Source organism: Giraffa tippelskirchi, chromosome 6 (assembly GCF_054371585.1).
Source record: "Giraffa tippelskirchi isolate mGirTip1 chromosome 6, T2T-mGirTip1v1.2.pri, whole genome shotgun sequence".
NCBI lineage: Eukaryota > Metazoa > Chordata > Mammalia > Artiodactyla > Giraffidae > Giraffa > Giraffa tippelskirchi.
In genome coordinates this window covers 164,100,942-164,115,708 of record NC_137280.1, presented here as the reverse complement: position 1 = coordinate 164,115,708, position 14,767 = coordinate 164,100,942, and the positions used below count along the sequence as shown (strand labels likewise).

General features: G+C 34.6%; 1 protein-coding gene across 8 annotated transcripts in view; it reads right to left on the bottom strand.

Annotated features, from left to right (window-relative positions):
• SLF1 (SMC5/6 complex localization factor 1) overlaps positions 1–14,767 on the bottom strand; it is a 76,202-nt gene that overhangs the window by 34,672 nt on the left and 26,763 nt on the right. For 5 of the 8 annotated variants that reach the window (XM_081498698.1, XM_081498703.1, XM_081498701.1 and 2 more), the window contains 7 exons: positions 12,069–12,212; positions 9,297–9,443; positions 8,316–8,456; positions 6,782–6,904; positions 5,119–5,172; positions 3,447–3,605; positions 2,463–2,626 (listed from right to left, as the gene is read on the bottom strand). In XM_081498698.1, coding sequence (XP_081354824.1) covers positions 2,463–2,626; positions 3,447–3,605; positions 5,119–5,172; positions 6,782–6,904; positions 8,316–8,456; positions 9,297–9,443; positions 12,069–12,212 — 932 coding nt within the window. The remainder of the gene's footprint in view (positions 1–2,462; positions 2,627–3,446; positions 3,606–5,118; positions 5,173–6,781; positions 6,905–8,315; positions 8,457–9,296; positions 9,444–12,068; positions 12,213–14,767) is intronic. The other 3 variants (XM_081498699.1, XM_081498705.1, XM_081498700.1) reach the window with 2 other exon arrangements.

The window sequence follows — 14,767 nt, the reverse complement described above, 5'->3', positions numbered from 1 at the left end:
GTAAGTCAACTGTCCTTCAATATAATATATATGTTACGGAAGAAAAATTAAGAACAGAACTACCATTAAGATTCAGCTATCCCACTTCTGGGCATTTATCCAAAGAATAGGAAAACATTAATTCGAAAAGATATACACATCCTTTGTTTACTGCAACAATATTTTAAACTAGCCAAAACATGGAAATAACTTTAAGTGCCCATCAACAAATGAACAACGATATGACACATATTAACACACATACATATAATGGAATACTACTCAGAAAAAGAAAAAAATCTTTCCATTTGTGACAACATGGATAGACTTTGAGCGTATTAAGTGAAACAAGTCAGAGAAAGACATATACCCTATGATTGTGGAATATAAAAAAGAAATGACCAAAATAAATGAGCAAATTAGACCAAATGAAAACAAGCACACAGATACAAACAGAGCAGCGGTTACCAGAGGGGAAAGGGTTGGGGGTTGGTGGAGAGAAGGAGGTCAACTGTATGGTGACAGGAGAAGACTCAGTTTTTGCTGGTGAGCACATTGCAGGTACACAAAACTAGAAATATAATGTTCATATCCAACTTATATAATGTTACAAACTAACATTACTACAATAAAGAACTAAAAAACAAAAAAAAGCCAGAGGCTGATTTAAATAAGAAACTTAACTCAAAGCAAAGGCCAAGAGATAGGAAGTGGCATTTGACTTGCACTCTAAAGGATAATTATGAGTGGCCAGGTATTTACAGGGTGGCAGGAATGGAGGTTTACAAAAGGCAGAGAAAATCTAAGAGCAAAGTGTTAAATGAAAACAAGGGGCTTCCCTGGTGGTGTGGTGGTGAAGAATCTGCCTGCCAAAGCAGGCGACATGGGTTTAATCCCTTATCTGGGGAAGATTCCACATCTCATGGAGCAACTAGCATGTGAGCCACAACTAGAGAGCCTGTGCTCTAGAAGAGTCCAGGAGCCACAACTACCGAAGCCTGCATGCCCCAAAGTCCATGCTCCGCTCCAGGAGAAGCCACTGCAAGGAGAAGCCTTGGCACCACAATATAGTGTAGACCCTGCTTGCTGCAACTCGAGAAGCCCACACAGCAGCAAAGACCCAGAATAGTCAAAAAGAAATACATAAATAAAATTTTTTAAAAAGAAATGAAAAAGAGTCCAGTCAATGGGTACACTTGGGAAAAAGATGAAGATAAGAATGAAGACACACATAGGGCTAAATTACGGAGGCTCTTACATGTTTTGTGAAGGAAATTTAAACGTTTTCTATAGGTGACGTATGTCTTAATGAAGGACTTTTACCTGGGAAATGATAAGACCACTTTGGAAAGACCACACTTTGGAAAACAGAAAAAAGTCGAATTAAGGTCAACACGGTGGGTAGTGTAACAGTTTATATAAGAAGCAATGAAGGCTTTTAAACGAAGGTGATGACAATGAAAGAAGAAACAGATTTGAAAATTAGGAAGAATGGCAAATAAGTAAACCATATATCCTCACTTCCTACACCTGTGCTGAGATAGTACTGTGTTAGAATTGTGCTCATATCTTCAAAAGTGCAGAAGCTAAGAAAAAAGGTGCAGGAATTATGATTTTATCTTTTTATCCCCTGAAACATAGCACAGTGCCTGGCTTCCAGTAACTACTCAATAACATTTTTTTTTAGGAATAAATAAATGCATGCTAGCTAGCCAATTAGCTTGCATTAAATATAATACAACTAAGATGGTAGGTAAATCCTTATGATCTCAAAGAAGTAAACAAGGATCTAGCCTTTGCCTGGCTAGTCAAGTAACCTTTCTCTTACTACTATGGACTCCTGCTAAAATTGAACATTTGGATAAAAACAAAGTACTTCCCAGACAAAGGAGGGCTATCAGAGACAGAGAGCTATCAGAAAAAAATGGAAAAATTGATTAGTTTTGTCTGAGAGAAAGCAGCAGAAATACGAGGGATTTCTGAAAAGATTAACATATGGAAGACAAAAGAAGGATTTAGGCAGATGACAGCATGTGCAGAGGCATGAAAAAGATGACATATTTAGGAAACATTAAGTTCAGTTTCAAAATTCAAATTTCTAGCTGAAAAAATATAAGAGAAACACTAAAACAGATACTGTACACAGTTATAAATGTTTATACTGCTAATGACCAAAATTTGACAATGTTCATAGCCAATAAATTTATTTTCTTAATTTTTACAACAATGTTCAAATTAATTTTGTTAAAAAGAAAACAAAGAATGATTAAGCATTCCTGGAAGTCCGTTTTATATATTTATTAAACATGTTTTTTTAAATAAAATGACTGACAAACATGACCAATTTAGCCTTTGTGTTAAACACAACACACAAACATTACACACACAAAAGTAACTTTTTCTCAAAAGAAACATTTATTTTATCAGTATCTAAAAAAATATGTAGGCGAACACTGAGCATCCTTACACGTGAAATTCCTTACCTGATAAGCACTTCTATTAGAGACCATGTCCCTTTCATACAAGTTGGACACTGAAACAACTCTAAGTAATATGTTGACATGGCTGGGGACTTCCAAGGAGGGTGAAGATGAAGAAGAGCTGACAATATATGAAAGTATCGACCAGAAAACGTATCTATGTTATCCTATTATTTAAAAACAAAGAAAGAAAACAAGATAGCTAAAACTACAGTTTTACCAGCTAATTTAAGTTTAAAACTCTAATAACCCAGATCTAACTTTCTTCGCAAAAATGTGTGTTTGGACAAAGGAGAACAGATGGGAGCATGATGCTTAGCTAATTGAATACTGCAACAGAGAGAGGCATACTCTAAACATGCATCTACATATTAGATAATCTCAGCTACTGGGACTAATTTATATGAAATGTCCATTTTACTTCTCATGATTATGCTGAGATTGAGTCCCCAAATGTGATTTGAAATAAACTAAAGAAACTTTACATGCGACATTCTGACTTATCACCTACGTTAGTCTGACACAGCTTAAACCTGTTTTTTCTTCAAATTGGTACCTTGATAAAGAATATGACTAGAAATCTACCTTTGAAAAGCTGTTTGCATTGGTTTTTACAGTTTAAAGAGTAAATTCAGCATCTACATATACTATGAATAAAAATGATTCCCAACGTACTGAGTAATTTACTAGATGACCTTCTAGATCTCTGCAATTTGATTTTTATGTTACTTTACTGCCACAGAAAAAAAAATTCTGAGAAACATATTAAAACACTCAGAGGTATAGAGTTTAAAAACAGAAAAGAAATAGTAATAAATAGGTGTCTCATGTCTTATTAACATGAAGGAAACAAATAAGGAAGAGAGAAAATAATAAATATATACATAATAATATAAACATACAAAAACAACAATATAAACACGCAAAGAAAGAAAATTTGCATTTAACATTCTTTGAAAGACTATAAACATGTAAGACTGCTCTTACCTGTAGAATGTTTTCTAGAAGGGCATGGAGAAGGCAAACAGGAGGGATATAATGTGCTTGCAAAGAGGAAAGTTCTTCAATTGCTTCTTTAAAAAACTGTCCTTCTATGAGGCTTTCAATTAAATTTAATATTCCTCGTGGAAATTCAGCATTTTTAACCTATGAGAGGAAAGATTCTATGACTCACAAAAAAGAAGAGGAAAATTCCGAGATGAAATTCTGAATCAGTAAGGGGCCTGAATTTCCTCATCTGTAAAACGAACCATCTCTGGTGTCACTACTTCACTAGGTTGTTATGTGATTCAAAAAGAACGATTTACATGAATGTCTTTTACAACAATAAAATTGTATTGCAAAACATATACATTGTTAACTGTTCTATTTATTAGTCTTTGTCACTTTGAATAGTATAGGGAAATATTACCTCTAAAGAAAACTTCAAAAGGCATTTGCAAAGTCTGGCTAATAATGAGACTTCAGTTAGAAGTACAACTACACATAGTTCTTTTAATTCTTACAAAATATTTATTTTTAATTGATTGATGATTGCTTTACAATACTGGTTTGATTTCTGTCATACATCAACATGAATTAACCATACGCTTACATATGTCCCTTCTCTCATGAATTTCCCTCCCACCTCTTGCCCATTTCCACCCCTCTAGGTTACTACAGAGCTTCAGTTTGAGTTCCCTGAGTCATACAGCAAACTCCCATTGGCTATCTATTTACACATGCTAGTGCCTATGCACATAGTTCTAATTTAGGTGCAAAATTACTTTTTGGTGTTCTTTTAAACTTACAAGCAAACTGTGTCTATTAACGTACACTGAATATATTAAGATGTCATCAAGCACAATCGATATTTGCAAAAAGTAACAATTGCTGTAGCATAAAATTACTCTGAAGATGCACATTAACACAACTCTAAGAGTTCCACAAAACACATCCTCCTTGATCAAAATATTTTTAACAATAAAAGTGACTACTTTGAACTAATTGAGAATCAAGAATACTGTGAAAGACTAAATCAAGAAATCAATTTTGAAGGAATGAATGATACAAAGAAACTAATATACTCATAAATATTACACTGAAAATTTAATCTAAGTAGTAATTATGAAAGCTACGAAATGTATGAATAGAGATACACAACTCACCTGTGATGTGCACAAGTTTTTAATTCTTATCAATTTTTATTACTGCATAGAATTTTTTTTGAGCTGTGATAGAATAGTATTTTTTTTTCATATCTGATGAGAGAAATTACATTTCAAATCCGATAGGAATCTTTGTCTTGCTGACAGCACATTTCTTTATATCAAAAAAACAACTAACCTAAAAATAGGGGATTCCCTGATGGCTCAGAGGTAAAGAATCCACCTGTCAATACAGGAGACACATTAAGGATCTTCCTTAATCCGGAAGATCCCACATGCTGCGGGTGACACGTGGCCCACGTGCCGCCATCACTGAGCCCGTGCCCCGTAACAAGAGAAGCCACTGCAAGGAGCAAGCTGCGCAGGGCAACAGGAGCAGCCCTGGCTCACCGGCACCGGAGACATGCCTGTGCAGCGACGAAGACCCAGCACAGCCGAAACAAACAAAACCAAGACTAAAACGGAAAGCTTCTTTTTGCCCCCATTATACCATCTTACTCCAAATCTCTTACCTCAACATTGTATGCTGGTTGTTTATCTATTCTAATGCAGCGGTATCTTACAGCCTACAAAACAGAAACCGTTAATTTAAACATTTTTATGTCGAAAAATACACTTCAGCTTACAAAGTTTAAAACCTTGGCCAAATGTACAAAACAGATTCGGGAAGACATTAATAGATGTAATTGATCTGATTCTCATGTTTACTAGTGACCTCTACCATTTTAGGGTCATGGCACTCATGAGTATGAGCAGTTTCTTTTTTCCCCTTTCTAAATTAAAATAACTTAAAAGGTAAAGTCATATTCACTTTCAAGACCTGAAAAGGTCCACTGTCCTTAGTATTTGAATTATTAGAAATATAAATGGAGAGAGCATTTTGTACAAAAAATACACAGGGAAAAAAATGTAGTTGTGTTTTATACATAATCACAGGTGAAATCTTCCTCTATTATTATCAAATACCTCTAAGTTTGTGTTTAAAAAATTATACTGGAAAAATATTTCCAATAAACATGAAAAGAGATAACACCCTGATTATATCAAGAGTTCTAGAAGCAATAGTATAAAACCGCCTACTGGAAAAGTACAGAAAAGAATACCAACAAGCAACTGGTAGAGGAAGAAATACACAAGTGGCAAGTGAAGGCATAAAATATGTTCCATCTTGCTACCAACACAATACAAATGAAAACAATGATAGATATTTGGCTTCCACTTAGGATATAGAAAGCTGGAAGGAGAGGCGTTCCCACATTACAAACAATAAAAAGCCGGAAAATCTATGAAATTATAATTTTACCTGAACCCTTCTGACAGCAGAGGTCTTATTGCAACCAATTAAACAGAAATATGAAGAAAGACAGGAGCCTCCAAGGACATGAGCACTGATTTATCTGAGACAGTGGTGTAGGAAGAGGAGGACTCCGTTACAGTAGGTAAGAACGTTTCAGCTTAAATTTGTTGCCACTTGCTAATGGCCAAGTGTGGGACAGAGTGAGAGGACAAAACTCCTGGGATTCAATAAAATGAGGGGCGTCTGCACTCAATGGCATGATCTCCTCCATGGACTTCACTGTGTACTCAGGTAAAGGAACAGGAACAGGATGGGAGTCTAAAGTAAGTCTCCCTGGTGGTGAAGGCTGAAACGTGAAAGAAAAGTGGCTGTTGTAAAGGCAGCAAATGTGGTTATTTACCCTCAGGACACTGATGAAAACCAGTATCCTGCTGAATTAAGGCAGGGGAAAAAAAAGTCCTTTACCCTGAACACGGGGAGATGGGATGGTGACCCCAGATCTTTAGGGATACCCTATTACTTGAGGCAGAGCAAGAACCCTGAAAAAGCCCTTCCCCCAAATTCAGGGCGCCTCAAAGCTTTCCTCAAACTGAGGCTAAACAAAGACACACCAACAACTTACAGCAGTTTGTAAAACTCATAATTTATCCATGACATCACTGAGTTATAAACAGCAGAGAATTCATCAATTTACATTTTCTTACTCATTGTCCAATACAATAATTACTATTTACAAAAATTAATGAACTAAGAAAGTTATGTTAAGACATATTAAATGCAATAAAATGACTCATTATTGTCATTACTATTATTATATATTGGTAACACTGCAGAATGATAAGAAAACTACACAAAATTTTTTGTATGTCAAATTCTACCTGAGCTCTATATATGTGTTTCCTTAAGGCATTCTTTAGGTCAACAATATGCACATCTGTCCTGATATCCTTGGTTTTTGATTCTTTGGCATGACCAGCAAAAACAGAATTCTTCATTTCCTTCTGTATACATATAAGAAGTACTTTAGACAATGTACCAAAGAGTGTTAACACAAATGCTAAATATCACAACAGACAACATAACACCAGAACACATTCATGCAGTGTTAATCACAGCATAGATCCTTACAATCATATTAGAAAAAGATTACACAATGAAATTTAAAAAATAAAAAATCACATGTTTTAACTGGAAAGTTTTACCTGATATTTACACGTTCCCTTCCTTAAGCATTTTCCTTTTAACCTATTCCAAATCTTTTCTGAAACCTCTCTTATTTTTGTTGTCATGTTCCCACAAAAATGGGGCTTCCCAGGTGGCACAGTGGTGAAGAATCTGCCTGCCAATCCGGGAGATGTGGGCTGGAGTAGGAAATGGCAACCCACTCCAGTATTCTTGCCTGGAGAGTACCATGGACAGAGGAGCCTGGCGGGCTACAGTTCACAGGGTCGCAAAGAATCAGACACGACTGACCACTCACGAGCACAAAACACGATTGTTTATTTACCTTTATCATTTTTCTGAAGGGCCTTCTGAATACATGTAAACATGCTATGGTTTATATGGTAAAACAAAGTTATATTCTAGAAAAATTAGCTCAAGAAAGGATCTCGTTTAAAAGAAAAGATATTGGGGCTTCCCTGGTAGCTCAGTGGTAAAGAATCCACCTGCAGGAGACAATGATTCTATCTCTGATCTGGGAAGATTCCACATGTCACAGAGCAAGTAAGCCCCTGCACCACAAATACTGAGCCTGTCTAGAGCCCGGGAGCCGCAACTACTGAGTCCATGTGCCACAACTAACTGACGCCTGCACACTCCAGAGCCGATGCTCTGCAACAAGAGAAGCCACCGTAATGAGAAACCCACACATCGCAACTAGAGAACAGCCCCTGCTTGCTGCAACTAGAGAAGAGCCCACGCAGTAACAAAGATCTAGCACAGCCAAAAATAAACAAATGAACAAAATAAAAATTTTTAAAAAGACAAGCTATCTTATTAATAATGGTCTACACTATACCAGGGATGAACAAGATAAACTAAAATTTAGATTAGAATGTATTACTCAAACTACATACCATGTATTCTCCATTTTAAAAATTTTACCCTCTTTTCCCAGAACCTTTTTTTTTCCTTTTGGTCAGGCAAAATAAAACATATTTGAACATCTTGATTATTAATTCAAATTCTTTCTGTATACATGTAAAAATACTTTCAGTGTGAACCAAATATAATTATGAAATTATGAATATTATACCAGTAGAAATTGAGAAAATTCTTTTCATAAGATGTACAGGTTCCATTTGACACACCAAGCAATCACAAAAATCAGATTATATGTAAAGGTGATATTAAGGAAGAACCAGAGAAAATTAAAACTGTTTTTTTTTAGCTTAGCTTACAAAATTTTACCTGATCTCTATAAATGTGCTTTCTTAAGGTACTCCTGTCATGTTCAATGTCCTTCCTGTAATCTCTTTCTTTCTCTTTTTTGCGTTTTTTCCTCAAAGTATAAATCCTTTGAATATCTTCATCTTTTTTCTTAATTTCCTTCTACATATATTTAAACCAAAATTAAACAAATCTCAACATGAATGATGTATGTTACTAAATCCAAATAAATTCAAGAATCGTTTGACTTAAACCACATTAAAAAATAGTTATATACAATAGGAAACCTCACCTACTGTTGGAGTGGGTATACATTAGTAAAGTATTTTGGAAAGCTTAGTAGATCATTACTTAGTTGGTCATTACTTAGTAGAGTTCAACACGTACAGTTCTAATGACCTAGAATTCTCTCAGGCATATATCCTAAGCTAGAGGAACTCTTGAACATGTGCACCAAGAATCAATAAGAAAATGTTCATAGTGCTCACAACAGAAATGCTCCTAATTGAAAAAAACCAAACAATTCATCAAAAACAAAAAGAAACCCAAGTGCTTATCAATAGTAAAATGGATAAAAAGTATAATTGTGAAACAATGAAATATATGCACCAGCAAAAAAGCAAGTCAAAAGAAGGTTACAAATACCATGAACTACAAAAGTTCATTAACAGGCAAACTTATTGGGAGGGACAATAACACATTGGTAGGTAGTAAAACTATAATGAAAAACAAGAAAATAATAATAACAAATTCCAACACAGAGGTTACCTATCATGGGTAAGAGGAAGAAAAAGGGACATGGTTTGGAAATGACACACAGCAAGATGTTCAAAAGTTGGGAATGCTCTATTTCTTAACATATATTCACTTTTTTACTCTTTCAAAAACTGTACACAAAAGCTTTATCAACACATACACACAGTTCAGAAGAAACAACTTCATAAATGACAATATTAGAAAAGAGTATAAAATATAGATAACTTTTAATTGGGGAGGTCTTACCTGATTTCCGTAAGTATGCCTTCCTAAGGCATGTCTCATTTTAACAAATTTCAAATCTTTCCTAGAATCTCTGAATTTTTCTTTGCTCTGATGTTCAGTCAAAATAGAACTAATATTAACATCTTCATCATGATTTTTCATTTCTTTCTGCATGTTTATAAAAATACTTTAGTTAGAGCATAGATTAAGCAAAGCCTCAACACAACCAATGCAAGTCAAAACAAAAATCTCACTCAGAAAAATAGGTTTTATGAAACAGACAAGTAAGATTAAATAATTATGAACTATACTACATTTTAGCTATACTACAATGAAGCAGAAAAATACAGATAGTTCTTGAAGTGTCTGCACATATATTTAATTTAGGTATTTTGTTAACTTAATCTTTCTTGGAATCTCTGATTTTAAAAAAGTTGCCATATGCTCAATCAAAACAGATTTGGTTATCTTCATTCTTTTCCAAGTATTTGTGAAAATATGCTGGATATCGAATAGAGTTTTGCCATTATTTAGGCATATCAAATTAAACATCTCAGAAAATCTCTGTATAAGAAATAGATATAATAACATTGTGCTCAATCACTTCAGTCGTGTCTGACTCTTTGCGACCCTACGGACTGTAGCCCACAGGCTCCTTTGTCTACGGAGATTCTTCAGGCAAAAATACTGGGTTGGGTTGCCACGCCCTCCTTCAGGGGATCTTCTTCCCTCAGGGACTGAACCCACAAATTTATGTCTCCTGCATTGGCAGGCAGGTTCTTCACCACTAGCGCCACATGGGAAGCCCTATAATAATATTGTGTGTGCGTGTTAGTTGCTCAGTAGCATTCGACTCTGCGATCCCATGGACTGTAGCCCACCAGACCCTTATCTATGTCCATGAAATTCTCCAGGCAAGAAGACTGGAGTGGGTAGCCATTCCCTTCTCTAGGGGATCTTCTCGACCATTAAACAAGATAAAAAGTATTGCAAACTTATTATTTCTTCTTTATACAAAGAAACTTATTTAAAAAAACGGAAATTACTACCTGAATTTGATAATACATTCTTCTGAGTTCTAAAAAGAACAAGATATTTACAGATGTATTCTTTTTACTCTTTAAAACTGAGATATAGCTTAAATAATATTGTACATAAGCTATAGGTGTACAGTGTTGTGAGTCACAATTTTTAAAGGTTATACTCAGCTTATAGTTATTATAAAATACTGGCTATATTCTGTGCTGTGCAATATATCCTTGCAGCTTACTTCATGCATATTGGTTTGTACCTCTTACTCCCCTATCTCTATACTGCACTCTCCTGCCATCACCATTCCCTCTCCGCACTGGTTACCACTAGTTTGTTCCCCATATCTGTGAGTCCATTTTGTTTTTGTATTATTCACAAGTCTGCTTTATCTTTTAGATTCCAAATATAAATTATACTGCATTTGTCTTTCTATGACTTATTTACTGGTATAACACCCGTCAAGTCCATCTGTGTGTGCCAAGTTGCTTCAGTTGTGTCTGACTCTTTGCCACCTTATGGACTGTAGCCTGCCAGGCTCCTCTGTCCATGGGATTCTCCAGGCAAGAAACGAGAGTGGGTTGCCATGCCTTCCTCCAGGTGATCTTCCCAACCCAGGGATCAAACCCACATCTCTTGTATCTCCTGCTTTGGCAGGCAGGTTCTTTACCACTAGCGCCTCCTGGGAATCCAACTCCATCAATGTTGCTGCAAATAGCAAACTCCACTCTCATTTTTTTAAACTAGTTAGTATTTCACTATATATGTGTACAAATACAGACACACATATATAGTCATATATATATATCCCATCTTCTTTATCCATTCATTTGTTGATGCACACTTAGGTTGCTTTCGTATCATGGCAGTTTCTTTTTCTTCCCCAATATGTACCCAGGAATGAAACTGCTTAGTCATATGGTAGTTCCAGTTTTAGTTTTTCTGAGAAACTGCCATACTATTTTCTACAGTGAGTGTACCAATTTATATTCCCACCAACAACTGTATTTTGAAAAAGCTAGAAAAAAATCACAAAAATATTTTAAGCTCTTGGAAAGCATTATTTACTGTCTCCATATATGATTTTGTAAGTTACTATTTAGTTGCAGAAGTTCCAAATTGTTCCTAGAATTCTCTAGGAAAAAACCTGACAGATGCGGTAAACTCAAATTTTAATTTCTTTGTAATCACATTTAACAATATTTTAGTTTAGACTGTTTTATTTGCTCCTGCTGTCTGAGAAGTTTTAGTTGAGAGCCACATATACACTTTCTTAAGGTACTTTTCATTGCTCCAAGTTCAGAGTCCTTCATGTTTTACTTTTCCACATTTAATCAAAGTAGAATTCCCTTACACCATTGAAGAAAACCTGATCTATATGCAGTAAAATACTTGAATTTAGATCATGCCTATCAACACATATACTGCTGAATCCTTTGTAAGACACACATTACATTCAACATACAGAATTGTTTTAAGTAATTACCATGTGTTGAGAACACACTATGTATTAGAAATTGAATTTCTGTATGTAGATATGCATTATTTCAATAAGAGCTTCAAAACAGACATAGGACAGTATCTATGTTCAAATTATACATCTACTATGTTCAAATTATAGACTGTAAATCAGATTTGGGTTCCAATATCAGCTCTGTGATTCCAAAATCAGTGTTTTTCCACCAAATTATATCTGTCATACAATTTTGAAGGGAAAATCAGAAACACAGAAAATTTTTGTTCTTTTAGACGATAAAATGTTACCTGTGTTCTGCACATGGTCTCTTTTAAGGTACCTTTCATTTCAAGAAATCCCATATCTTTCCTGAGATCATTGTTTTTTTCTTGTCTGCTGTGGTTCTTCCAAACAGAATTGGTTTGGGAATCTGCATCGGTCTGAATTTCTTTCTGTATGTATATAACAACAGTTCAGGCAACCAAGTAAGTATAATTTCAACATTATATACTCTATGTGATATCCAATTTTTATAATTGCAAAATATTTTAGTGGTCAAAAAAGTAGATAAAATGCACCTAAATCAAAGTTTATCAAACACTAGTAAATTCCTTGAAGGGAAAAAAAATCATTATAACAAAGGTCCTGAATAAAGTAACAGCAATAATGTATCTCAAGAAAAGCTACTGTTTTGTTAGTCTACTAACAAGCAACTCTTTCTATAAATAATCGCAAACAAAATATTTTATCTAATCCCTTACTAAGTTATAATTTATTTCAAAATTTTCTGATTATAGATTATTTCTCAGATTATTTTTCAGCTTTTTACTAATAAGACTTATTTGCAAATCTATCAAATAGAGAAGAAAACATACTAATAGTTGAACTCACAGCTTTTACTTGAATATTAATAAGCAATTATCTTCACCAAACTCTATCTCAAACATATTTCTCTTGCTAAGAAATCTAAACTGATTTCATAACTACCTACCAATAATATTTTTAAAAAAAATTGGATGTGTACTTATACATATAATTCTAGAAGTTTAGTAACAAAAGAATTGAGAATAAAGATGAATTCAGGTACTTATGCAAGGATATTCAGAGACTGACTATCTTTACACAGAGACTAGAGAATCACTGTCCTCCTAGGGAACAATTATCAAATAGCCAAAATGTGCTAAGGCCTGTGGTGTGATCTCTGGTTCCCTTTCCCTTGTACTGGGCTTCCTATATGGATGTGACGGTACTTTGGCAGCCTGCAATTCTGCCACCAGAGAACAATCCCTAAGAGTAGCTGATTACATTTCTTCAGTTACTCAGAAAAGTGAAACGGAAAATTAAGAAAAATGAAGACTTTTACTTCTTTCCTGTTCCTAGAATCAAGGTAAGTACCACTCTGAATCTCTAATTTCCATTAAGGACAATTGTAATGGGGATAAACTGAGTTTCTGGCTTCAAATTTCACACGGTTGATAAAGAGGATAGATCCTCAGGCTGAGATAATCAGAGAATGTCTAAAATATAGGATGCATTAATCACAAATAGATTCCAGTTACCTAGAATACATATGCAAAAGAACATACCATTATCATTAGCAACTAGGGAAGAACATACTGTTTTCAAAGTATACTTAAACATCCATTTCAGATGCTATATACTGATCTGTGTATTAAAATTTATAATTAAAGTACCCTACTTAAGTTAAATAGTTAAAAATCAGAACCCAATAAACTATGACATTTTAAATGACAACAAATGTGAAACTTTAGAAAATATTTTCTACAGCGCTTAACATCAACATATAATTATCTCCAAGCCACTAATACTCTCTCCAAAGAGTCAACCTTGTGAAAAATATGGGCATTATTTACCTGTAAATATTCATTTCTTATTATTTTATGAATATTTTAGTGCCAACTATACACTAGGCACTGTGTTACGTATCTGTCTCCTATATGATCTGGGAAAAGAGGGCCATGTCTAATTTTCTTCATATAGTATAATGCATTTCCTAAACAAATGAGCAAAAGCTTACTAATTCAGTAAATTATTTTAATATCTAAGACAGGGAAAAATAGTGTGGCAATGATAGCTGCCTTGGCTTCTGATTTGCATACTTAACTTTGTTTTCTATTTTAAAACAGGTATGGCTATGATTTGATCTCCAATAGATAAGGCTTTTCTTTGATTAAGCCATACAAGTTGTCATGTAACTTCAATGAATTCACAAGACTGGATGGAGAGCCAGAGAGGTCAAGTAATCAGAACAAGCATCTTTTAAGTGCCCTGAGCTCTACATGGTTTTTGTGGGGGTTTTTTTGGCCACATCCTGTGGCTTGCGGGATCTTAGTTTCCTGGCCAAAGGATTGAACCCAGGCCCCCTGGAAGTGCTGAGTCCTAACCCCTAGACCACGAGGGAATTCCCAGCGTTCTACATGGTTCTTAACTAGTATGTATCACCAAATTCTTAAGCTGAATCTTGTAACCCAAGAATGACTACTAGTGTATGGTAATCTTTACAGCATTAAGTATTTTTAACTATCCAGAAAGAGACCAGGTAAGTATCAAGGAAAGCTATTAATACTCAAAATAAGAAAAGAGGAGACTCAAGGAGAGCAGTCTTAAAATTTTTTCAGTGCTTGCTCTTACATTTTTGGTCTGATAGTTGCAAGATCATGAGGAAACTATTAAACTCAATTATACTTCACTAATCATAAAATGGGGCCATAATACATACCACATAGGAACATATGGTTTAAAATAAGACAAAGTGTAAAAAGTGCTTAGCATAGTGCCTGGCACATAGTAATCAATAAATAATGGCCTAGAGTAACAGTTATAATAATTGTCATAACAACCAAAGTAAGGTAAGTATTGGCTTTTACATATAAAGGAAGAAATTCCATCACAGAATAAATGACTTTCCTAGGGTTAAAGAAGTAATAAGTTACAAATCTAGGCCAACAATTAGTTGATCTGGAACAAAAACTATATTTTTTTCAAT